This window comes from Oncorhynchus clarkii, chromosome 30, assembly GCF_045791955.1.
Source record: "Oncorhynchus clarkii lewisi isolate Uvic-CL-2024 chromosome 30, UVic_Ocla_1.0, whole genome shotgun sequence".
Lineage (NCBI taxonomy): Eukaryota > Metazoa > Chordata > Actinopteri > Salmoniformes > Salmonidae > Oncorhynchus > Oncorhynchus clarkii.
This window is the reverse complement of record NC_092176.1, coordinates 36,906,005-36,931,367: the sequence shown is the minus strand read 5'-3', so window position 1 is coordinate 36,931,367 and position 25,363 is coordinate 36,906,005. Positions and strand designations below refer to the sequence as shown.

General features: G+C 45.2%; 1 protein-coding gene across 2 annotated transcripts in view; it reads left to right on the top strand.

Moving 5' to 3' along the window:
• Nucleotides 1-17,294: 17,294 nt before the first annotated feature.
• The window catches only part of LOC139389458 (kremen protein 1-like), a 110,174-nt gene continuing 102,105 nt past the window's right edge, over nt 17,295-25,363 (top strand). The window contains exon 1 of one of the 2 annotated variants that reach the window (XM_071136229.1): nt 17,295-17,757. In XM_071136229.1, the coding sequence (XP_070992330.1) occupies nt 17,676-17,757 (82 nt within the window). In that variant the 5' untranslated portion in view covers nt 17,295-17,675. The remainder of the gene's footprint in view (nt 17,758-25,363) is intronic. The other variant, XM_071136228.1, reaches the window with a different exon arrangement.

Sequence of the window (25,363 nt, the reverse complement as noted above, 5' to 3'; positions counted from 1 at the left end):
GGTGGTAGTGGTGATGATGATGGTGGTAGTGGTGATGATGGTGGTAGTGGTGATGATGATGGTGGTAGTGGTGATGATGATGGTGGTAGTGGTGATGATGGTGGTAGTGGTGATGATGATGGTGGTGGTGATGATGGTGGTAGTGGTGATGATGGTGGTAGTGGTGGTAGTGGTGATGATGATGATGGTGGTAGTGGTGATGATGATGGTGGTAGTGGTGATGATGATGGTAGTGGTGGTGATGATGGTGGTAGTGGTGGCGATGATGGTGGTGGTAGTGGTGATGATGATGATGGTGGTAGTGGTGATGATGATGGTGGTAGTGGTGATGATGATGGTAGTGGTGATGATGATGGTGATGATGATGATGGTGGTGGTAGTGGTGATGATGATGATGGTGGTAGTGGTGATGATGATGGTGGTAGTGGTGATGATGATGGTGGTAGTGGTGATGATGATGATGGTGGTGGTGATGCGGATGGTGGTAGTGGTGTTGAGGACGGTAGTGGTGATGATGATGGTGGTGGTAGTGGTGATGATGATGGTGGTAGTGGTGATGAGGACAGTAGTGGTGATGATGACGATGGTGGTGATGAGAATGGCAGTGGTGATGATGATGGTGGTAGTGGTGATGATGATGGTAGTGGTGATGGTGGTATTTTTATTTTATTTTTATTTTACCTTTATTTAACCAGGCAAGTCAGTTAAGAACAAATTCTTATTTTCAATGACGGCCTGGGAACAGTGGGTTAACTGCCTGTTCAGGGGCAGAACGACAGATTTGTACCTTGTCAGCTCGGGGGTTTGAACTCGCAACCTTCCGGTTACTAGTCCAACGCTCTAACCACTAGGCTACCCTGCCGCCCCAATGGTGGTGATGATGATGGTGGTAGTGGTGGTGAAGATGGTGGTAGTGGTGATGATGATGATGGTGGTAGTTGTGATGATGGTAGTGGTGATGATGATGATGGTGGTAGTGGTGATGATGAGGATGGTAGTGGTGGTAGAAATCAGTTTGTCTCTGTGAATGGTTTGTCCTCTGACAAATCAACTGTAAATTTCGGTGTTCCTCAAGGTTCCGTTTTAGGACCACTATTGTTTTCACTATATATTTTACCTCTTGGGGATGTTATTCAAAAACATAATGTTAACATTCACTGCTATGCGGATGACACACAGCTGTACATTTCAATTAAACATGGTGAAGCCCCAAAATTGCCCTTGCTAGAAGAATGTGTTTCAGACATAAGGAAGTGGATGGCTGCAAACGTTCTACTTTTAAACTCGGACAAAACAGAGATGCTTGTTCTAGGTCCCAAGAAACAAAGAGATCTTCTGTTGAATCTGACAATTAATCTTAATGGTTGTACAGTCGTCTCAAATAAAACTGTGAAGGACCTCGGCGTTACTCTGGACCCTGATCTCTCTTTTGAAGAACATATCAAGACCATTTCAAGGACAGCTTTTTTCCATCTACGTAACATTGCAAAAATCAGAAACTTTCTGTCCAAAAATGATGCAGAAAAATTAATCCATGCTTTTGTCACTTCCAGGTTAGACTACTGCAATGCTCTACTTTCCGGCTACCCGGATAAAGCACTAAATAAACTTCAGTTAGTGCTAAATACGGCTGCTAGAATCCTGACTAGAACCAAAAAATTTGATCATATTACTCCAGTGCTAGCCTCTCTACACTGGCTTCCTGTCAAAGCAAGGGCTGATTTCAAGGTTTTACTGCTAACCTACAAAGCATTACATGGGCTTGCTCCTACCTATCTCTCTGATTTGGTCCTGCCGTACATACCTACACGTACGCTACGGTCACAAGACGCAGGCCTCCTAATTGTCCCTAGAATTTTTAAGCAAACAGCTGGAGGCAGGGCTTTCTCCTATAGAGCTCCATTTTTATGGAACAGTCTGCCTACCCATGTCAGAGACGCAAACTCGGTCTCAACCTTTAAGTCTCTACTGAAGACTCATCTCTTCAGTGGGTCATATGATTGAGTGTATTCTGGTCCAGGAGTGGGAGGGTGAACGGAAAGGCTCTGGAGCAACGAACCGCCCTTGCTGTCTCTGCCTGGCCGGTTCCCCTCTTTCCACTGGGATTCTCTGCCTCTAACCCTATTACAGGGGCTGAGTCACTGGCTTTACTGGGGCTCTCTCATGCCGTCCCTGGAGGGGGTGCGTCACCTGAGTGGGTTGAGTCACTGATGTGGTCATCCTGTCTTGGGTTGTGCCGTGGCGGAGGTCTTTGTGGGCTATACTCAGCCTTGTCTCAGGATGGTAAGTTGGTGGTTGAAGATATCCCTCTAGTGGTGTGGGGGCTGTGCTTTGGCAAAGTGGGTGGGGTTATATTATTCCTGTTTGGCCCTGTCCGGGGGTGTCCTCGGAGTGGGCCACAGTGTCTCCTGACCCCTCCTGTCTCAGCCTCCAGTATTTATGCTGCAGTAGTTTATGTGTCGGGGGGCTAGGGTCAGTTTGTTATATCTGGAGTACTTCTCCTGTCCTATTCGGTGTCCTGTCTGAATCTAAGTGTGCGTTCTCTAATTCTCTCCTTCTCTCTTTCTCTCTCTCGGAGGACCTGAGCCCTAGGACCATGCCCCAGGACTTCCTGACATGATGACTCCTTGCTGTCCCCAGTCCACCTGGCTGTGCTGCTGCTCCAGTTTCAACTGTTCTGCCTTATTATTATTCGACCATGCTGGTCATTTATGAACATTTGAACATCTTGGCCATGTTTTGTTATAATCTCCACCCGGCACAGCCAGAAGAGGACTGGCCATCCCACATATGCTCTCTCTAATTCTCTCTTTCTTTCTCTCTCTCGGAGGACCTGAGCCCTAGGACCATGCCCCAGGAATACCTGACATGATGACTCCTTGCTGTCCCCAGTCCACCTGACTGTGCTGCTGCTCCAGTTTCAACTATTCTGCCTTATTATTATTCGACCATGCTGGTCATTTATGAACATTTGAACATCTTGACCATGTTTTGTTATAATCTCCACCCGGCACAGCCAAAAGAGGACTGGCCACCCCACATAGCCTGGTTCCTCTCTAGGTTTCTTCCTAGGTTTTGGCCTTTCTAGGGAGTTTTTCCTAGCCACCGTGCTTCTACACCTGCATTGCTTGCTGTTTGGGGTTTTAGGCTGGGTTTCTGTACAGCACTTTGAGATCTCAGCTGATGTACGAAGGGCTATATAAATAAATTTGATTTGATTTGATTTAGTGGTGATGATGGTGGTAGTGGTGATGATGATGGGGTAGTGGTGATGATGATGGGGTAGTGGTGATAATGGTGGTAGTGGTGGTGATGATGGTGGTAGTGGTGATGATGAGGATGGTAGTGGTGATGATGATGGTGGTAGTGGTGGTGATGATGGTGATGATGATGGGGTCGTGGTGATGGTGGTAGTGGTGGTGATGATGGTGGTGGTGATGATGGTGGTAGTGGTGATGATGGTGGTGGTAGTGGTGATGATGATGGCGGTGGTGATGATGGTGGTAGTGGTGGTGATGATGGTGGTAGTGGTGATGATGGTGGTAGTGGTGATGATGATGGTGGTAGTGGTGATGATGGTGGTAGTGGTGATGATGGTGGTGGTAGTGGTGATGATGATGGTAGTGGTGATGATGGTGGTAGTGGTGGTGATGATGGTGATGATGATGATGGTGGTAGTGGTGATGATGATGGTGGTAGTGGTGATGATGGTGGTAGTGGTGATGATGATGGTGGTAGTGGTGATGATGGTGGTAGTGGTGATGATGATGGTGGTGGTGATGATGGTGGTGGTGATGATGGTGGTAGTGGTGGTGATGATGGTGATGATGATGATGGTGGTAGTGGTGATGATGATGGTGGTAGTGGTGATGATGATGGTGGTAGTGGTGATGATGGTGGTGGTGATGATGATGATGGTGGTAGTGGTGATGATGGTGGTAGTGGTGATGATGATGGTGGTAGTGGTGATGATGGTGGTAGTGGTGATGATGATGGTGGTAGTGGTGATGATGATGGTGGTAGTGGTGATGATGGTGGTAGTGGTGATGATGATGGTGGTGGTGATGATGGTGGTAGTGGTGATGATGGTGGTAGTGGTGGTAGTGGTGATGATGATGGTGGTAGTGGTGATGATGATGGTAGTGGTGGTGATGATGGTGGTAGTGGTGGCGATGATGGTGGTGGTAGTGGTGATGATGATGATGGTGGTAGTGGTGATGATGATGGTGGTAGTGGTGATGATGATGGTAGTGGTGATGATGATGGTGATGATGATGATGGTGGTGGTAGTGGTGATGATGATGATGGTGGTAGTGGTGATGATGATGGTGGTAGTGGTGATGATGATGGTGGTAGTGGTGATGATGATGATGGTGGTGGTGATGCGGATGGTGGTAGTGGTGTTGAGGACGGTAGTGGTGATGATGATGGTGGTGGTAGTGGTGATGATGATGGTGGTAGTGGTGATGAGGACAGTAGTGGTGATGATGACGATGGTGGTGATGAGAATGGCAGTGGTGATGATGATGGTGGTAGTGGTGATGATGATGGTAGTGGTGATGATGATGGTGGTATTTTTATTTTATTTTTATTTTACCTTTATTTAACCAGGCAAGTCAGTTAAGAACAAATTCTTATTTTCAATGACGGCCTGGGAACAGTGGGTTAACTGCCTGTTCAGGGGCAGAACGACAGATTTGTACCTTGTCAGCTCGGGGGTTTGAACTCGCAACCTTCCGGTTACTAGTCCAACGCTCTAACCACTAGGCTACCCTGCCGCCCCAATGGTGGTGATGATGATGGTGGTAGTGGTGGTGAAGATGGTGGTAGTGGTGATGATGATGATGGTGGTAGTTGTGATGATGGTAGTGGTGATGATGATGATGGTGGTAGTGGTGATGATGAGGATGGTAGTGGTGGTAGAAATCAGTTTGTCTCTGTGAATGGTTTGTCCTCTGACAAATCAACTGTAAATTTCGGTGTTCCTCAAGGTTCCGTTTTAGGACCACTATTGTTTTCACTATATATTTTACCTCTTGGGGATGTTATTCAAAAACATAATGTTAACATTCACTGCTATGCGGATGACACACAGCTGTACATTTCAATTAAACATGGTGAAGCCCCAAAATTGCCCTTGCTAGAAGAATGTGTTTCAGACATAAGGAAGTGGATGGCTGCAAACGTTCTACTTTTAAACTCGGACAAAACAGAGATGCTTGTTCTAGGTCCCAAGAAACAAAGAGATCTTCTGTTGAATCTGACAATTAATCTTAATGGTTGTACAGTCGTCTCAAATAAAACTGTGAAGGACCTCGGCGTTACTCTGGACCCTGATCTCTCTTTTGAAGAACATATCAAGACCATTTCAAGGACAGCTTTTTTCCATCTACGTAACATTGCAAAAATCAGAAACTTTCTGTCCAAAAATGATGCAGAAAAATTAATCCATGCTTTTGTCACTTCCAGGTTAGACTACTGCAATGCTCTACTTTCCGGCTACCCGGATAAAGCACTAAATAAACTTCAGTTAGTGCTAAATACGGCTGCTAGAATCCTGACTAGAACCAAAAAATTTGATCATATTACTCCAGTGCTAGCCTCTCTACACTGGCTTCCTGTCAAAGCAAGGGCTGATTTCAAGGTTTTACTGCTAACCTACAAAGCATTACATGGGCTTGCTCCTACCTATCTCTCTGATTTGGTCCTGCCGTACATACCTACACGTACGCTACGGTCACAAGACGCAGGCCTCCTAATTGTCCCTAGAATTTTTAAGCAAACAGCTGGAGGCAGGGCTTTCTCCTATAGAGCTCCATTTTTATGGAACAGTCTGCCTACCCATGTCAGAGACGCAAACTCGGTCTCAACCTTTAAGTCTCTACTGAAGACTCATCTCTTCAGTGGGTCATATGATTGAGTGTATTCTGGTCCAGGAGTGGGAGGGTGAACGGAAAGGCTCTGGAGCAACGAACCGCCCTTGCTGTCTCTGCCTGGCCGGTTCCCCTCTTTCCACTGGGATTCTCTGCCTCTAACCCTATTACAGGGGCTGAGTCACTGGCTTTACTGGGGCTCTCTCATGCCGTCCCTGGAGGGGGTGCGTCACCTGAGTGGGTTGAGTCACTGATGTGGTCATCCTGTCTTGGGTTGTGCCGTGGCGGAGGTCTTTGTGGGCTATACTCAGCCTTGTCTCAGGATGGTAAGTTGGTGGTTGAAGATATCCCTCTAGTGGTGTGGGGGCTGTGCTTTGGCAAAGTGGGTGGGGTTATATTATTCCTGTTTGGCCCTGTCCGGGGGTGTCCTCGGAGTGGGCCACAGTGTCTCCTGACCCCTCCTGTCTCAGCCTCCAGTATTTATGCTGCAGTAGTTTATGTGTCGGGGGGCTAGGGTCAGTTTGTTATATCTGGAGTACTTCTCCTGTCCTATTCGGTGTCCTGTCTGAATCTAAGTGTGCGTTCTCTAATTCTCTCCTTCTCTCTTTCTCTCTCTCGGAGGACCTGAGCCCTAGGACCATGCCCCAGGACTTCCTGACATGATGACTCCTTGCTGTCCCCAGTCCACCTGGCTGTGCTGCTGCTCCAGTTTCAACTGTTCTGCCTTATTATTATTCGACCATGCTGGTCATTTATGAACATTTGAACATCTTGGCCATGTTTTGTTATAATCTCCACCCGGCACAGCCAGAAGAGGACTGGCCATCCCACATATGCTCTCTCTAATTCTCTCTTTCTTTCTCTCTCTCGGAGGACCTGAGCCCTAGGACCATGCCCCAGGAATACCTGACATGATGACTCCTTGCTGTCCCCAGTCCACCTGACTGTGCTGCTGCTCCAGTTTCAACTATTCTGCCTTATTATTATTCGACCATGCTGGTCATTTATGAACATTTGAACATCTTGACCATGTTTTGTTATAATCTCCACCCGGCACAGCCAAAAGAGGACTGGCCACCCCACATAGCCTGGTTCCTCTCTAGGTTTCTTCCTAGGTTTTGGCCTTTCTAGGGAGTTTTTCCTAGCCACCGTGCTTCTACACCTGCATTGCTTGCTGTTTGGGGTTTTAGGCTGGGTTTCTGTACAGCACTTTGAGATCTCAGCTGATGTACGAAGGGCTATATAAATAAATTTGATTTGATTTGATTTAGTGGTGATGATGGTGGTAGTGGTGATGATGATGGGGTAGTGGTGATAATGGTGGTAGTGGTGGTGATGATGGTGGTAGTGGTGATGATGAGGATGGTAGTGGTGATGATGATGGTGGTAGTGGTGGTGATGATGGTGATGATGATGGGGTCGTGGTGATGGTGGTAGTGGTGGTGATGATGGTGGTGGTGATGATGGTGGTAGTGGTGATGATGGTGGTGGTAGTGGTGATGATGATGGCGGTGGTGATGATGGTGGTAGTGGTGGTGATGATGGTGGTAGTGGTGATGATGGTGGTAGTGGTGATGATGATGGTGGTAGTGGTGATGATGGTGGTAGTGGTGATGATGGTGGTGGTAGTGGTGATGATGATGGTAGTGGTGATGATGGTGGTAGTGGTGGTGATGATGGTGATGATGATGATGGTGGTAGTGGTGATGATGATGGTGGTAGTGGTGATGATGGTGGTAGTGGTGATGATGATGGTGGTAGTGGTGATGATGGTGGTAGTGGTGATGATGATGGTGGTGGTGATGATGGTGGTAGTGGTGGTGATGATGGTGATGATGATGATGGTGGTAGTGGTGATGATGATGGTGGTAGTGGTGATGATGGTGGTAGTGGTGATGATGATGGTGGTAGTGGTGATGATGGTGGTAGTGGTGATGATGGTGGTGGTAGTGGTGATGATGATGGTGGTAGTGGTGATGATGATGGTGATGATGATGATGGTGGTGGTAGATGTGATGATGATGGTGGTAGTGGTGTGATGATGGTGGTGGTGATGATGGTGGTAGTGGTGGTGATGATGGTGGTGGTAGTGGTGATGATGGTGGTAGTGGTGATGATGGTGGTAGTGGTGATGATGATGGTGATGATGATGATGGTGGTGGTAGTGGTGATGATGATGATGGTGGTAGTGGTGTGATGATGGTGGTAGTGGTGATGATGATGGTGGTAGTGGTGATGATGATGATGGTAGTGGTGATGAGGATGGTGGTAGTGGTGTTGAGGACGGTAGTGGTGATGATGATGGTGGTGGTGATGATGATGGTGGTGATGAGGATGATGGTGGTAGTGGTGATGATGATGGTGGTAGTGGTGATGAGGACAGTAGTGGTGATGATGACGATGGTGGTGATGAGAATGGTAGTGGTGATGATGATGGTGGTAGTGGTGATGATGATGGTGGTAGTGTTGGTGATGATGGTGGTAGTGGTGATGATGATGGTAGTTGTGATGATGATGGGGTGGTGATGATGGTGGTAGTGGTGATGATGATGGTGGTAGTTGTGATGATGATGATGGTGGTAGTTGTGATGATGGTAGTGGTGATGATGATGGGGTGATGATGATGGTGGTAGTGGTGATGATGAGGATGGTAGTGGTGATGATGGTGGTAGTGGTGATGATGATGGGGTAGTGGTGATGATGATGGGGTAGTGGTGATAATGGTGGTAATGGTGGTGATGATGGTGGTAGTGGTGATGATGAGGATGGTAGTGGTGATGATGATGATGGTGGTGGTGATGAGGATGGTGGTAGTGGTGTTGAGGACGGTAGTGGTGATGATGATGGTGGTGGTGATGATGATGGTGGTGATGAGGATGATGGTGGTGGTGATGAGGATGATGGTGGTGGTAGTGGTGATGATGATGGTGGTAGTGGTGGTGATGATGGTGATGATGATGGGGTCGTGGTGATGATGAGGATGGTAGTGGTGATGGTGGTAGTGGTGATGATGATGGGGTCGTGGTGATGATGAGGATGGTAGTGGTGATGATGATGGTGGTAGTGGTGGTGATGATGGTGGTAGTGGTGATGATGATGGTGGTAGTTGTGATGATGATGATGGTGGTAGTTGTGATGATGATGATGGTGGTAGTTGTGATGATGATGATGGTGGTAGTGGTGGTGGTGATGATGGTGGTAGGGGTGATGGTGTACGGGGGGCTCCCGGGTGGCGCAGTGGTTAAGGGCGCTGTACTGCAGCACCAGCTGTGCCATCAGAGACTCTGGGTTCTCGCCCAGGCTCTGTCGTAACTGGCCGCGACCAGGAGGTCCGTGGGGCAATTGGCCTAGCGTCGCCCGGGTTTATGGAGTGGTTAGGGTTAGGGTTAGGGTTAGGGATGTCCTTGTCTCATCGCGCACCAGCGACTCCTGTGGCGGGCCGGGCGCAGTGCGCGCTATCCAAGGTGTTTCCTCCGACACATTGGTGCGGCTGGCTTCCGGGTTGGATGCGCGCTGTGTTAAGAAGCAGTGCGGCTTGGTTGGGTTGTGTATCGGAGGATGCATGACTTTCAACCTTCGTCTCTCCCGAGCCCGTACGGGAGTTGTAGCGATGAGACAAGCTAGTAGCTACTAAAAACAATTGGATACCACAAAATTGGGGAGAAAACGGGGTAATAAAAATAAAATAAAAAAATGTAGCCAAATAGTCTCTGTGTTCTTGTCTAGTCAAACCTCCTGTGTTCTTGTCTAGTCAAATCTCCTGTGTTCTTGTCTAGTCAAACCTTCTGTGTTCTTGTCTAGTCAAACATAATAACTTGAAGTTATAACTTGAAGATTTGAGCTGATGTCAGGTTAAGTGATATGATGTGAGATTAACCCCACACAGTCCTGTAAGTGTCCTGCCTCTCATCTCCCTCCCTCCCTCCCTCCCTCCCTCCCTCCCTCTACTAACCAGGCATTCCAAAGGGTGTCACCCCAATGCTAATTAGAGACTTCGGAGGTAGGGAGCGAGACGGATGGCTACCCTGCATGTGTGTGTGCTTGTGTGTGAGTGTGTTCGTGCGTATGTGCTTGAAGGTGTGTGTGAAAGACAAAGCTAAAGTGTGTGTGTGCTTGCGTGTGTGTAAGGAGGAAGGGGGCATGCTGGTTATGTGCAGGTGGCTAAGGTGTGTAAACTGTACCTTTTATCTCTCAGCTTTGAACGAGGGCAGGCTCAGGGGCCTATGGGGAGGGAGGGAGAGGGGGAGAGCTATGAGGGATAGGTGGTAAAGAGAGGGGGGTTGGAGGTGGGGGAGGTGGTTAGAGATAGGGCTGCAGGGTATCACTTGTCAGTTAGCACCCCTCTTCAAATACTGCATTTCACTGGGGGACAGACTGACACATGACACGACAGTGTCTTTCCATTAATGACTGGAATCCTAGAGACAGTGGATAAGCTATGAGTTACTATAGTAGAGTCATAATGGGTCTGGATGCACTACAGACACATCCTCTCTCTCTCTCTCTCTCTCTCGCACGCATGCACGCACACACACACACACACACACACCATGTATTACGCACTACAGACAACAACCAGATGGCCTGGTGGTGTTGGGTAATTATGTTGACTCACTGTGAGTGACCCCAGAGAGATGAGTAGAACACACACACACACACACACACACACACACACACACACACACACACACACACACACACACACACACACACCGGGGGAATGGGACTCTGTGTGTTGTTGTTTTAAAGAATGTAGTAACTCAGTGTCACAATTCCAACTAATTCTGGCGATTAGTTGGAGTTGTGCTGACAGCAAAACAGTGACTCAAACATGTAGACAAGTGGAGTGTGGAGTTGGGACAACTTGAGCACAAGTTGCATTAGCCAAACTGTATATGATTGATGATTGAGTTTGTAATTATTTAGAATTTTGTGCTATTGCTAAAACTTCCTGTGTAACACAGTTTAATCAAATGAAGATTTTTATGTTGGAAAGTGTATAGGCTTTTTGTTCTTTTGAAGAAACCACATACTTCTTCCTGATTTGTGTCTTCTCGCTCTCTCTTTTGGTTTCTCTCCCCACTCCTCTCTCTCTCTCTCTCTTGGTTTCTCTCCCCACTCCTCTCTCTCTCTCTCTCTCTCTCTCTCTCTCTCTCTCTCTCTTTTGGTTTCTCTCCCCACTCCTCTCTCTCTCTCTCTCTCTCTTTTGGTTTCTCTCCCCACTCCTCTCGCTCTCTCTCTTGGTTTCTCTCCCCACTCCTCTCTCTCTCTCTCTCTTGGTTTCTCTCCCCACTCCTCTCTCTCTCTTGGTTTCTCTCCCCACTCCTCTCTCTCTCTCTCTCTCTCTTGGTTTCTCTCCCCACTCCTCTCTCTCTCTCTTTCGTCCCCCCAACCTTTCTGTTGGATAATAAAAAGTCTCAACAAACTAGACATTTCTGATGTTTAGCATACAGGAAATAAGAACATTACATATGTACTGTATGCCTTTGCATTTACAAATGCCCGTTACACATTTTCGTATTCATGTCATGTATATACTGTATGCTTCTTTCACAAGGTTATTCTCAACCGTAAGGCACATTTTAGAATATAAAAATCAATGAGAGTCTGCTATCTTAGACGTTTCACCTCAGAAACATAATATAATTTAAAAAATATACTGTACTGAAATATTCTTGCAATGATCGTTATAGTCCTCTCCAGATGGTCTGTAGATATGACCAGTCTACACCCACCCCACTGAACCCTAAAGTGTACATTTCATGTATGCATGGAAGAAGAGCATGCAGTGTTTCATCAGGAGAGTGCAGGATGAAAGACAAAGAGCAGGGTTACTAGAACTTCAGTAGATTACAAGGAATGGAACCAGGCAGCGTGTACAGACAGGACAGAGAGAAACAACATGATCCCACACACAGAGGAGGGGAGAGGAGAGGGGGGAGGAGAAGAGAGGAGGAGATGGGGGGAGGAGAAGAGAGGAGGAGATGGGAGGAGGAGAAGAGGGGAGAGGAGGAGATGGGAGGGGGAGGTGAGAGAGGAGAGGAGGAGATGGGAGGGGTAGGTGGGAGGGGAGAGTAGAATCATCCATATGACCTCTTTAAATTTAAAGATGCACTATTTAGAAATTGCTCTGCCATTTCCTGGTTGCGTTCTAATAGTTCACCTAATTTCAGTTTATGTGACAAAACAAGCAAGTTGTGTAGATAATCATTGTACCATATCATTGTACCATATAAATAAATATATTTTCCATCACCAAAAATATTGTATTTTCAGTTGTTTGAAGCTGGTGGACAAAACCCAAAGTAAAAGATGCAAAAAAACAGGAAGCATAGAAATGGCACACATAGAACAGATCTACCGTTTCTTAGACCCGCTTTCAATGAGAACGACAGATCTATAACACACATTTATAAACTCAGCAAAAAATTAAACGTCCCTTTTTCAGGACCCTGTCTGTCAAAGAAAATTCGTAAAAATACAAATAACTTCACAGATCTTCATTGTAAAGGGTTTGAACACTGATTCCCATGCTTGTTCAATGAACCATAAACATTTAATGAACATGCACCTGTGGAACGGTCGTTAAGACACTAACAGCTTACAGACGGTAAGCAATTAAGGTCACAGTTATGAAAACTTAGGACACTAAAGAGGCCTTTCTACTGACTCTGAAAAACACAAAAATAAAGATGCCCAGGGTCCCTGCTCATCTGCGTGAACGTGCCTTAGGCATGCTGCAAGGAAGCATGAGGACTGCAGATGTGGCCAGGGCAAAAAATTGCAATGTCCGTACTGTGAGACTCCTAAGACAGCGCTACAGGGAGACAGGACGGACAGCTGATCGTCCTCGCAGTGGTAGACCACGTGTAACAACGTCTGCACAGGATCGGTACATCCGAACATCACACCTGAGGGACAGGTACAGGATGGCAGCAACAACTGCCCGATTTACACCAGGAACGCACAATCCCTCCATCAGTGCTCAGACTGTCCGCAATAGGCTGAGAGAGGCTGGACTGAGGGCTTGTGGGCCTGTTGTAAGGCAGGTCCTCACCTGACATCACCGTCAGCAACGCCGCCTATGGGCACAAACTCACCGTCGCTGGACCAGACAAGACTGGCAAAAAGTGCTCTTCACTGATGAGTCGCGGTTTTGTCTCACCAGGGATGATGGTTGGATTCGCGTTTATCGTCAAAGGAATGAGCGTTACACCGAGGCCTGTACTCTGGAGCGGGATCGATTTGGAGGTGGAGGGGTCCGTCATGGTCTGGGGCTTTGTGTCACAGCATCATCGGACTGAGTTTGTTGTCATTGCAGGCAATCGCAACGCTGTGCGTTACAGGGAATACATCCTCCTCCCTCATGTGGTACCCTTCCTGCAGGCTCATCCTGACATGACCCTCCAGCATGACAATACCACCAGCCACACTGCTCGTTCTGTGCCTGATTTCCTGCAAGACAGGAATGTCAGTGTTTTACCATGGCCAGTGAAGTGCCCAGATCTCAATCCCATTGAGCACGTCTGGGACCTGTTGGATCGGAGGGTGAGGGCTAGGGCCATTCCCCCCAGAAATGTCTGGGAACTTGCAGGTGCCTTGGTGGAAGAGTGGGGTAACATCTCACAACAAGAACTGGCAAATCTGGTGCAGTCCATGAGGAGAAGATGCACTGCAGTACTTAATGCAGCTGGTGGCCACATAAGATTCTGACTGTTACTTTGATTTGGACCCCCCCTCTGTTCAGGGACACATTATTCAATTTCTGTTAGTAACATGTCCGTGGAACTTGTTCAGTGTATGTCTCAGTTGTTGAATCTTGTTATGTTCATACAAATATTTACACATGTTAAGTTTCTGAAAATAAACGCAATTGAAAGTGAGAGGATGTTTCTTTTTTTGCTGGGTTTATGTGAATTTGGTTTGATCACCCAAAAAGTGACATATTGCAGCTTTAATAATATTTTTGGGGTTTAAATATATACAGTACCAGTCAAAACATTGTCTCAAACAGCTCATGAGGACCTGGAATACATTTAAATATGTGGAACTGTTTTCCTTCTTAATGCATTTGAGCCAATCCGTTGTGGTAGGGGTGGTATACAGAAGACAGCCCTATTTGGTAAAAGTCCATATTATGGCAAGAACAGCTCAGATAAGCAAAGAGAAACAACAGCCAATCATTACTTTAAGAGATGAAGGTCAATTATGAAAATGTCAAGAACTTTGAAAGTTTCTTCAAGTGCAGTCGCAAAAAACATCAAGCGCTGTGATGAAACTGGCTCTCAGGAGGACCAACACAGGAATGGAAGACCCAGAGTTACCTCTGCTGCAGAGGATACGTTCATTAGAGTTACCAGTCTCAGATTGCAGCCCAAATAAATGCTTCACAGAGTTCAAGTAACAGACACATCTTAACATCAACTGTTCAGAGACTGCGTGAATCGGGCCTTCATGGTCGAATTGCGGCAAAGAAACCACTACTAAAGGACACCAATAACATTAGACCAGTGGAAATGTGTCCTTTGGTCTGATGAGTCAAAATGTGAGATTTTTGGTTCCAACCTCTGTGTCTTTGTGAGACGCAGAGTGTGTGAATGGTTGATCTCCGTATTTGTCGTTCCCACCGTGAAGCATGGAGGAGGTGTGATGATGTGGGGGTGCTTTGCTGGTGATTTATTTAGAATTCAAGGCACACTTAACCAGCATGGCTACCACATGGCTACCTCCTCTTGCTCAGTTGTGCACCGGGGCCTCCCACTCCTTTTTCTATTCTGGTTAGGGCCAGTTTGCGCTGTTCTGTGAAGGGAGTAGGACAGCGTTGCATCAGATCTTCAGTTTCTTGGCAATTTCTCACATAGAATAGCATTCATTTCTCAGAACAAGAATAGACTGACGAGTTTCAGTTTCAGAAGAAAGTTATTTGTTTTTGGCCATTTTGAGCCTGTAATTGAACCTACAAATGTTGATGCTCCAGATACTCAACTAGTCTAAAGAAGGCCAGTTTAATTGCTTCTTTAATCAGAACAACAGTTTTCAGCTGTGCTAACATAATTGCAAAAGGGTTTTCTAATGATCAATTAGCGTTTTAAAATTATAAACTTGGATTAGCTAACACAGCATGCCATTGGAACACAGGAGTGATGGTTGATGATAATGGGTCTCTGTACGCCTATGTAGATATTCCATTCAAAATCATCCGTTTCCAGCTACAAAAGTCATTTACAACATTAACAATGTACACACTGTATTTCTGATGAATGTTATGTTATTTTAATGGACAAAAAAAGAGCTTTTCTTCCAAAAACAAGAACATTTCTAAGTGACCCCAAACTTTTGAACGGTAGTGTATCTGAAACATACAGGTAGGTAGGTATATGCATCGATCCACACAGTCAACACTGTAATGTATTCTGGTAGGCAGTGTGGCCTCATGGTGGCCATGGAGCAGCTTGAGGCTACTTTGTTACTTACATGTCTCCTAAGGACACGCGTCACCATGCATTATTACTTTCCCAGTGCACTGTAGTGTACCCTCCCAAGCCACCCAACCAACCAATCTACCAACCAGCCAGCCCTGTGGGTTATGGCAATTATGTCATATTTCTGTTGGTTGGGTTGGTGAGATCATGATGGATATTCTATTTTTAGGGTCCTGACTCTGTGTGTGTGTGTGTGTGTGTGTGTGTGTGTGTGTGTGTGTGTGTGTGTGTGTGTGTGTGTGTGTGTGTGTGTGTGTGTGTGTGTGTGTCCGTCAGAGCAGACAGCTAATACTTCCGAATGGTGATATTATGTGGAACACATGAGGGTGCTGTTCTGCACATACAGTTTCTAAAGAAGTTATTTCTATTTTTTTTTTAAATTGAGGATAAGGTACTTTTTTTTTCAATATCACAAATAATTTGGAGACTACTGAATGATGTCCCACTGTCTCAAAATGGATTAATCCTGACCAGGATGATCGACTGTCATGGTTTCATCTTGACCGGGATCATTGACTGGCATGGTTTCATCCTGGCCAAGATCATTGACTGTCATGGTTTCATCTTGACCAGGATCATTGACTGTCATGGTTTCATCCTGGCCAAGATCATTGACTGTCATGGTTTCATCCTGGCCAAGATCATTGACTGTCATGGTTTCATTCTGGCCAAGATCATTGACTGTCATGGTTTCATCCTGGCCAAGATCATTGACTGTCATGGTTTCATCCTGGCCAAGATCATTGACTGTCATGGTTTCATCCTGGCCAAGATCATTGACTGTCATGGTTTCATCCTGGCCTACCCCAAGGGTAACTGACAGGATCAAAACTATAGCATGGTCAGGATTGTGAGAGAAGAAACTCTTTGAAATTAGAATAACTGTCTGCTCTCTCTATCCATTCATCCTCTCATGGATTCTCTCATATCAGACCACAGACTGTCTGAAATAATCAGACAGTCTGTGTCATGAACAGAGAGTTTCACGGAGTTTCAGTGTATAAAGATTTTCTGGTGTCTATGAGTTTCTGAGTCCGGACGATAACGATAAACCAAGGTATCACTGGTCACTGAAGAGCCCAAGGAATTTATCGCAGGAGGGGTGTTAAACTCCATTCTCCTGGCTGGGTTCCAACCTGGCCCCTTTGTACCTAACCATTCCCAGCTTCCATGCAATTAGGTCATTGTTGTTGTAACTGAGAATGTAATCTCATAACTTCTCAATCATCTTCCTAACCTGATTACAATAAAGGTAGGCCTATTTGAACCAATGTTATTACACTGTTTGGTTTATAAGACGTTTGTAGACTTTAATAATGTGTCATTATTGCACTGAGGTGTTCAATACCACGCTGACATGCAAACCCGTCCCTCAGTGACTCCCACTCAGCTCTCTCTCTGTATTTATGTACCTTTATTTAACTAGGCAAGTCAGTTAAGAACCAGTTCTTATTTACAATGACGGCCTAGGAACAGTGGGTTAACTGCCTTGTTCAGGGGCAGAACGACAGATTTGTACCTTGTCAGCTTGGGGATTTGAACTTGCAACCTTCCGGTTACTAGTCCAACGCCCTAACCCGGGTATGCTCTTGCTCTATTTGATCTCTCTCTCTCTCTCTCTCTCTCTCTCTCTCTCTCTCTCTCTCTCTCTCTCTCTCTCTCTCTCTCTCTTTCCCCATCTCTCTCTCTCTCCCCATCTCTCTCTCTCCCCCTCTCTCTCCCTCTCCCCATCTCTCTCTCTCCCGCTCTCTCTCTCTCCATCTCTCTCTCTCCCTCTCTCTCCCTCTCCCCCCTCTCTCATCTATCTCTCACTCTGCTCTTTCTCTATTTGCGCTCTCACTCTCTCTCTCTCTCTCTCACACATTCTCTGTCTCTATCTCTCTCTTTCTCCTTGCCCAATGCTGCAGGTTGAATCCATTGCCCCGATTTCCTGTCACATGATTGGAAATAGGATCCCTTGTTGCTCTCTCGTGTGTGTGTGTGTGTGTGTGTGTGTGTGTGTGTGTGTGTGTGTGTGTGTGTGTGTGTGTGTGTGTGTGTGTGTGTGTGTGTGCGTGCGTGTGGTTAGACCTGCCTGCCTTGGAGTTCACTTCAGACTTCTATCGCGGACTTGGAACGACACCTCCACACAAAACGATTCGCCGCATCAGTCCGCATCAGGCAGCGTTCAGAGCAACAGTTCACCTGCGTCCGAAGTTCCCGAACACTTTCCAGTCTCAGCACTCCTCGCACAGAACACGACCATAACCTACCCAAGACAAGTCCCACTCTCGTTCTCTCTCTCGCTCTCTCTCTCTTTCTCTCTCTCAATACTTGAGCGATGGATTCATTTTTGACAATCACGGCTGCCCTTCTACTAGTTGGTTCTTTATCTTCGACTGCTTCGAGACAATTCGACACTGGTAAGTTGATCGGAAACGTTGTTATGCTGTTGTTTCTTTTCCTTGTGTGTTTATTTATCCAACTCATCCGGTAGAAGCCTTTGAAAGTTAGGCTACTACAATGCGTACTTTGTTTGAGCCGCCAGAGAATTCCCTCGCAAGGCGCTCAATGGAAATATTGGGCTATTGATGTGAAATTCTTTTAAAATGAAATGTATGACTGAATTTGCTATGCGCATAGTATACTGTAGCACAGAACAGAACACAGCAATTTTTATTTTCCTCTCTCGACCTGTCATTACTGCCATGTTTCGTAACCTACTGTAAATCGTAGCAGATGCAGAACGGCTACTATCTGTCACTGGTTTAATTTTTAAATGAACAACTGGCCTAAATCAATTTTCTTATGAATAAAGGCTATTGTTGATCGATGGCGCTTTCTTATTGCCTACCACAGAAGTGTTCGTTCTTTGACATTATTATGTAATATATATGATTATATAAAGGCTGTACCTCAATTAAATGCAATCATTATAATACAGTGGGCTAATGATGCAGTATTGTCCAAGGCTGTGGATTGACAGACAGCGGGCAGGAGTCAGTGTGTCGTTTATTTAATTCCTTATGAATTAATTCAGTTTGCTACATTGTAATACAATGTGGACAACCCACAGTGAAACCCGGATTCCCCCCTTCCAGAACATGAACTTGAAGCCTTCCTTATAATACATAGTCAGGTATCCAACATGCCAATTTCAATTTTTCATTCACGCAGAAACATTGAACATAACACTGCAGGGAAACTCTCTTCCCAGATTACACACATCATGGAACTGTAGCCTATTCCGTTTAAAAATAATTTGTTAGGAGTATAATTATTTAAATAATTTGATAATGACGAACACATGAACCAAACGTCTCTCATGTTGTAATGTGTGTTGTGTTTAAACAGAAAATCCTCATGCTTTCCTTTAAAACATTTTTTTCTTAATTATACCATTATTCCAATGGGAGGTTTGGCCATCTGAGCTACGTGCGTAAGTGCTCCCATGTGTACCAACAATATGCATTAACAATGTATTTACAGCTATGGTATTCCCCCTCGTTAAGCTGTGATGGAGAGAAAACCCCTATCCACAGTACCTTCAGTATATGTAAACTGTAGGTTATCTATATACCCTCTGTATATACTGTAGATATCGGGTATCTAGACAATGGGTATCTAGATATGGTGCTTATAGATAATGGGTATCTAGACAATGGGTGTCGAGATATTGGGTATCTAGATGTGGTGTATCCAGTTAATGGGAATCTAGATAATGGGTATCTAGATATTGGGTGTATATGAAATGGGTATACAGTCAATATAATGGATATCTAGATAATGGGTATCTAGATATTGGGTATACAGTATATACACTGCTCAAAAAAATAAAGGGAACACTAAAATAACTCATCCTAGATCTGAATGAATGAAATATTTTTATTAAATACTTTTTTCTTTACATAGTTGAATGTGCTGACAACAAAATCACACACAAATTATCAATGGAAATCAAATTAGGTCTGGATTTGGAGTCACACTCAAAATTAAAGTGGAAAACCACACTACAGGCTGATCCAACTTTGATGTAATGTCCTTAAAACAAGTCAAAATGAGGCTCAGTAGTGTGTGTGGCCTCCACGTGCCTGTATGACCTCCCTATAATGCCTGGGCATGCTCCTGATGAGGTGGCGGATGGTCTCCTGAGGGATCTCCTCCCAGACCTGGACTAAAGCATCCGCCAACTCCTGGACAGTCTGTGGTGCAACGTGGCGTTGGTGGATGGAGCGAGACATGATGTCCCAGATGTGCTCAATTGGATTCAGGTCTGGGGAACGGGCGGGCCAGTCCATAGCATCAGTGCCTTCCTCTTGCAGGAACTGCTGACACACTCCAGCCACATGAGGCATTGTCTTGCATTAGGAGGAACCCAGGGCCAACCGCACCAGCATATGGTCTCACAAGGGGTCTGAGGATCTCATCTCGGTACCTAATGGCAGTCAGGCTACCTCTGGCGAGGACATGGAGGGCTGTGCGGCCCCCCAAAGAAATGCCACCCCACACCATGACTGACCCACCGCCAAACCGGTCATGCTGGAGGATGTTGCAGGCAGCAGAACGTTCTCCACGGCGTCTCCAGACTCTGTCACGTCTGTCACGTGCTCAGTCTGAACCTGCTTTCATCTGTGAAGAGCACAGGGCGCCAGTGGCAAATTTGCCAATCTTGGTGTTCTCTGGAAAATGCCAAACGTCCTGCACGGTGTTGGACTGTAAGCACAACCCCCACCTGTGGACGTCGGGCCCTCATACCACCCTCATTCAGTCTGTTTCTGACCGTTTGAGCAGACACATGCACATTTGTGGCCTGCTGGAGGTCATTTTGCAGGGCTTTGGCAGTGCTCCTCCTTGCACAAAGGCGGAGGTAGCGGTCCTGCTGCTGGGTTGTTGCCCTCCTACGGCCTCCTCCACGTCTCCTGATGTACTGGCCTGTCTCCTGGTAGCACCTCCATGCTCTGAACACTACGCTGACAGACACAGCAAACCTTCTTGCTACAGCTCGCATTGATGTGCCATCCTGGATGAGCTGCACTACCTGAGCCACTTGTGTGGGTTGTAGACTCCGTCTCATGCTACCACTAGAGTGAAAGCACCTCCAGCATTCAAAAGTGACCAAAACATCAGCTAGGAAGCATAGGAACTGAGAAGTGGTCTGTGGTACCACCTGCAGAACCACTCCTTTATTGGGGGTGTCTTACTAATTGCCTATAATTTCCACCTGTTGTCTATTCCATTTGCACAACAGCATGTGCAATTTATTGTCAATCAGTGTTGCTTCCTAAGTGGACAGTTTGATTTCACAGAAGTGTGATTGACTTGGAGTTACATTGTGTTGTTTAAGTGTTCCCTTTATTTTTTTGAGCAGTGTATAATGGGTATGTACATATTGGGTATACAGTATATATATATTGGGTATCTAGATATTGGGTGTACAGTATATATAATGGGTATCTAGATATTGGGTGTACAGTATATATAATGGCAATCTAGATATTGGGTATACAGTATATATAATGGCAATCTAGATATTGGGTGTACAGTATATATAATGGCTATCTAGATATTGGGTATACAGTATATATAATGGCTATCTAGATATTGGGTATACAGTATATATAATGGCTATCTAGATATTGGGTATACAGTATATATAATGGCAATCTAGATATTGGGTATACAGTATATATAATGGCTATCTAGATATTGGGTGTACAGTATATATAATGGCTATCTAGATATTGGGTATACAGTATATATAATGGCTATCTAGATATTGGGTATACAATATATATAATGGCTATCTAGATATTGGGTATACAGTATATATAATGGGTATCTAGATATTGGGTATACAGTATATATAATGGGTATCTAGATATTGGCTATATTTAAAACATTTTGAACCTTTATTTAACTAGGCAAGTCAATTAAGAAAAAATCTTATTTTCAATGATGGCCTAGGAACAGTGGGTTAACTGCCTTGTTCATAGAAAAATGACAGATTTTTACCTTGTCAGCTCAGGGATTCGATCTTGCAACCATTTGGTTACAAGTACAACGCTCTAACCACTAGGCTACCTTTCACCCTGTCATGCCATTCATCCACCACCAACACCTCATGTTTCAGCAAGATGTTACAATTCCTGGACATTGAAAATGCCCCAGTTCTGCCATGGCCTGCGTACTCATCAGATGTGTCACCCATTGAGCATGTTTGGGATGCTCTGGATTAAAGTGTACGACAGCGTGTTCCAGTTCCCACCAATATTCAGCAACTTCACACAGCCATTGAAGAGGAGAGGGACAACATTCCACAGGCTACAAGCCTCTATGCGAAGGAGATGAGTTGCGCTGCGTGACGCAAATAGTGGTCACACCAGATACTGACTGGTTTTCTGATCCACGTCCTGACCTTTTTTTAAAGGTATCTGTGACCAACAGATGCATATCTGTATTCCCAGTCATGTGAAATCCATAGATTAGGACCTAATGAATTTACTTCAATTGATTGATTTCCTTATTTGAAATGTAACTCAGTAAAACCTTTGACATTTTTGCATGTTGCATTTTATATTTCTGTTTCATTATATATACTATGTACTTATACCTGCAGGCCTAATGTGTGCCAGGTGTTGAAGGGAAATAGATACCTCAGGCTTAAATACTCCTCCTCATCACCATGGCTGGATCCCAAATGGCACCCTATTCCCTTCGCAGTGCACTACAGTACATAGGGCCCTGGTCAAAAGTAGTGCACTATGAATGGAATAGGGTGCCATTTGGAAGACACACACTGTTTCACTGAGCTGAGTGTGTCTCTGAGTGCTTTAGAAATGGGCTCAGCCGCTCGGAATCCCACATACCATTCTCCTCTCCAAACAACCAAGGGCCCAGCGCAGAGAGATGGAAAGAGCGAGCGTTTGCCTGGCTGCCGCCGAAGCACTTGACACCACGTACACTCAAATGGAAGTCGTTTCATGTGAAAGCGGTCACAGTGAAGGTGTAATTGAGTTTGTGCTGAAAGCCTGGTAATGTTTGCGTTCGCGGGGTGTGTGTGTGTGTGTCGGGCCCTGTGTATAAGCAGGAGCGGGTTAAGCTGCAGTGAATGATTCTGTTGTTGGCGTTGGTGTTCGGGGGATTTGTGATGTTCTTAACATTTTTGAGATTTGTGGCCCGCAGCGCTGCTCTGGATAGGTGTCCTGTTGACTAACTGCCTAGTGCTTAACATACGAACACACCACATCCTCTTCTCAAATCAAACTGGAGACTGGCAGTATTAAATATACAGAGTTTAACAGATTATTGACATCTCCTTAAACATGTTTCTATTCTATTTTCTTCTATTCTATTACATTCCTATTTTATTTATATTTTAGTGTATTCTGTCTTTCTCAAAATGGTGCAAGGTCGGTGAATACCTAATTGTACTATAGAAGTACTATTATAGTAATACTACAGTAATTATAGTAGAACTATATTGTAGTAGTCTATAAGGAGGCACCACTTTCTGTGCTGGCAGGGGGGAATGCATCTGCTGTTAACGAGTTGTGAAAAACGGTGTTGTCTTCTCCTGAGAGTCAGCCTCAACTTTTTCCAATTGCATTAGTGAAAACATTTGCATAAAAAGCAAACGGATTGCGAACGGATTGGTTTTCAGGCAGCAGTCTGATTCTGATGAGGGCTGTGACATTTAGAAAAAGGATAAATGGAAGAACGGGTGGTTGAACATCTGATGAAAAAGAGGAGGCAGCAGTCTGATTCTGATGAGGGCTGTGACATTTAGAAAGAGGATAAATGGAAGAATGGGTGGGGAATATCTGATGGAAAAGAGCAGGCAGCAGTAGTAGACCTGTCAGAAATACATCCTGGTGATGTGGATGATACATATCTGGAGCAACATTTTATTGCGTTTGGAAATGATTGAACAACAGTTAGTGTTTGGTTGGCTATGATTCATCTTGCCAAGAAATCTGTAGTGATATTGACAAATGCATGATCTACATTTAAGTAATTAGGGTTAAATGCCTTGCTCAAAGGCACATCAACCTTTGTTCCCTTCTCCTAGTCAGCTTGGGGGATTCGATCCAGCGACCTGTCAGTTGCTGGCCCAACTCGCTTAACCACTAGGCTACCTGCCACCCTACATGCTCATCATAACTTCATCCGTCCAGACCTCATCATAATGACACCAGTCCAGACCTCATCATAACTTCACCAGTCCAGACCTCATCATAACTACACCAGTCCAGACCTCATCATACCTAAACCAGTCCAGACCTCATCATAACTACACCAGTCCAGACCTCATCATACCTAAACCAGTCCAGACCTCATCATAACTTCACCAGTCAAGACCTCATCATAACTACACCAGTCCAGACCTCATCATAACTACACCAGTCCAGACCTCATCATACCTAAACCAGTCCAGACCTCATCATAACTACACCAGTCCAGACCTCATCATAACTTCACCAGTCCAGACCTCATCATAACTACACCAGGCCAGACCTCATCATAACTTCACCAGTCCAGACCTCATCATAACTACACCAGTCCAGACCTCATCATAACTACACCAGTCCAGACCTCATCATACCTAAACCAGACCAGACCTCATCATAACTACACCAGTCCAGACCTCATCATAACTTCACCAGTCCAGACCTCATCATAACTACACCAGTCCAGACCTCATCATACCTAAACCAGTCCAGACCTCATCATAACTACACCAGTCCAGACCTCATCATAACTTCACCAGTCCAGACCTCATCATAACTACACCAGTCCAGACCTCATCATACCTAAACCAGTCCAGACCTCATCATAACTACATCAGTCCAGACCTCATCATAACTACACCAATCCAGACCTCATCATAACTACACCAGGAGTGTTTGGTGTGTTCTCGTCCTCTCAGAGAGAGCACTGAGGTCAACTGATCTGATGTGCTGCATATGAAGCACTAGCCTGATCCTCTGACGTAAGCTCCATTTAGATAAAAAGCACATCAAATAGTGGAATTTGGACGAGTGTTAGTAAGTATGGGGTGTGTGCAGTGTGTGTGCTTGTGCTCCTTTGTATATGCGTGCAATGTGTGTGTGTTCATGAATGTGTATCCTTTTCTATCTGTGCTTATTGAAGGCTATTCAGAAATAACTGTAGGCAGCTACCAACCGGTAGATTCTTTCTTCCCCATAATGACTTTGGGCCGGTGGGCCGGTGGGCCGGTGCAGTGGTGAAGGAGGAGAGTGTTTAGAAATGGATTCCCTTGCCAGTCCAGACTGACTCTGCTGAGTCCAGGTTTCATTGACTGAAAGCTCCTGTATCTGGCTTCCTCACTGCTCTCTCCTGCTCTGATTATATCATATCTGGCTGCTGTTTCCTGTGTGTATAAAGAATGGCCCACCATCCAAAGAACATCCAGACAACTTGACACACCTGTGGGAAGTATTGGAGTCACCATCCCTGTGGAACGCTTTCGACACCTTGTAGAGTCCATGCCCAGACTAATTTAGCCTGTTCTGAGGGCAAAAAGGGAGGTACAAGTCAATATTCCTAATGTTTTTGAACACTCAGTGTATGTTTTGATTGCTAACACATTTCTAAGGCTGCATGAGGATTTGAAAAAAGTCTCATGAAAGGTAAGCGCTCTGCTCTGTTTCTTGCGCAGGCTGCACACACTTCATCAGTCTCTCGTTCACTATTTGACAAGCGCTTGATCATATTCTCATTCATCAGACTATTCTCCATTTAATCTGGTCTTTACATATACAGACTATTAGAATGGCCCACAAATAAAAAAACATAGCATCCACTTGAACAGAGGTTATGTGCAGTTCCGTTTTTTGATATGCCATTTAGGCTGTACCATTTGTAAAGCAGATTAATGTGCTTCATTTTAAGACTATAATAGCACAAGAAAGCTAGGATTCTCTTTTAAATAGTGACCTGTCAAAACTCTGTTTTCACACGCGATTGATTGTGCAATTACTGGGCTTATAAGAGTACTTCCGGTCTCCC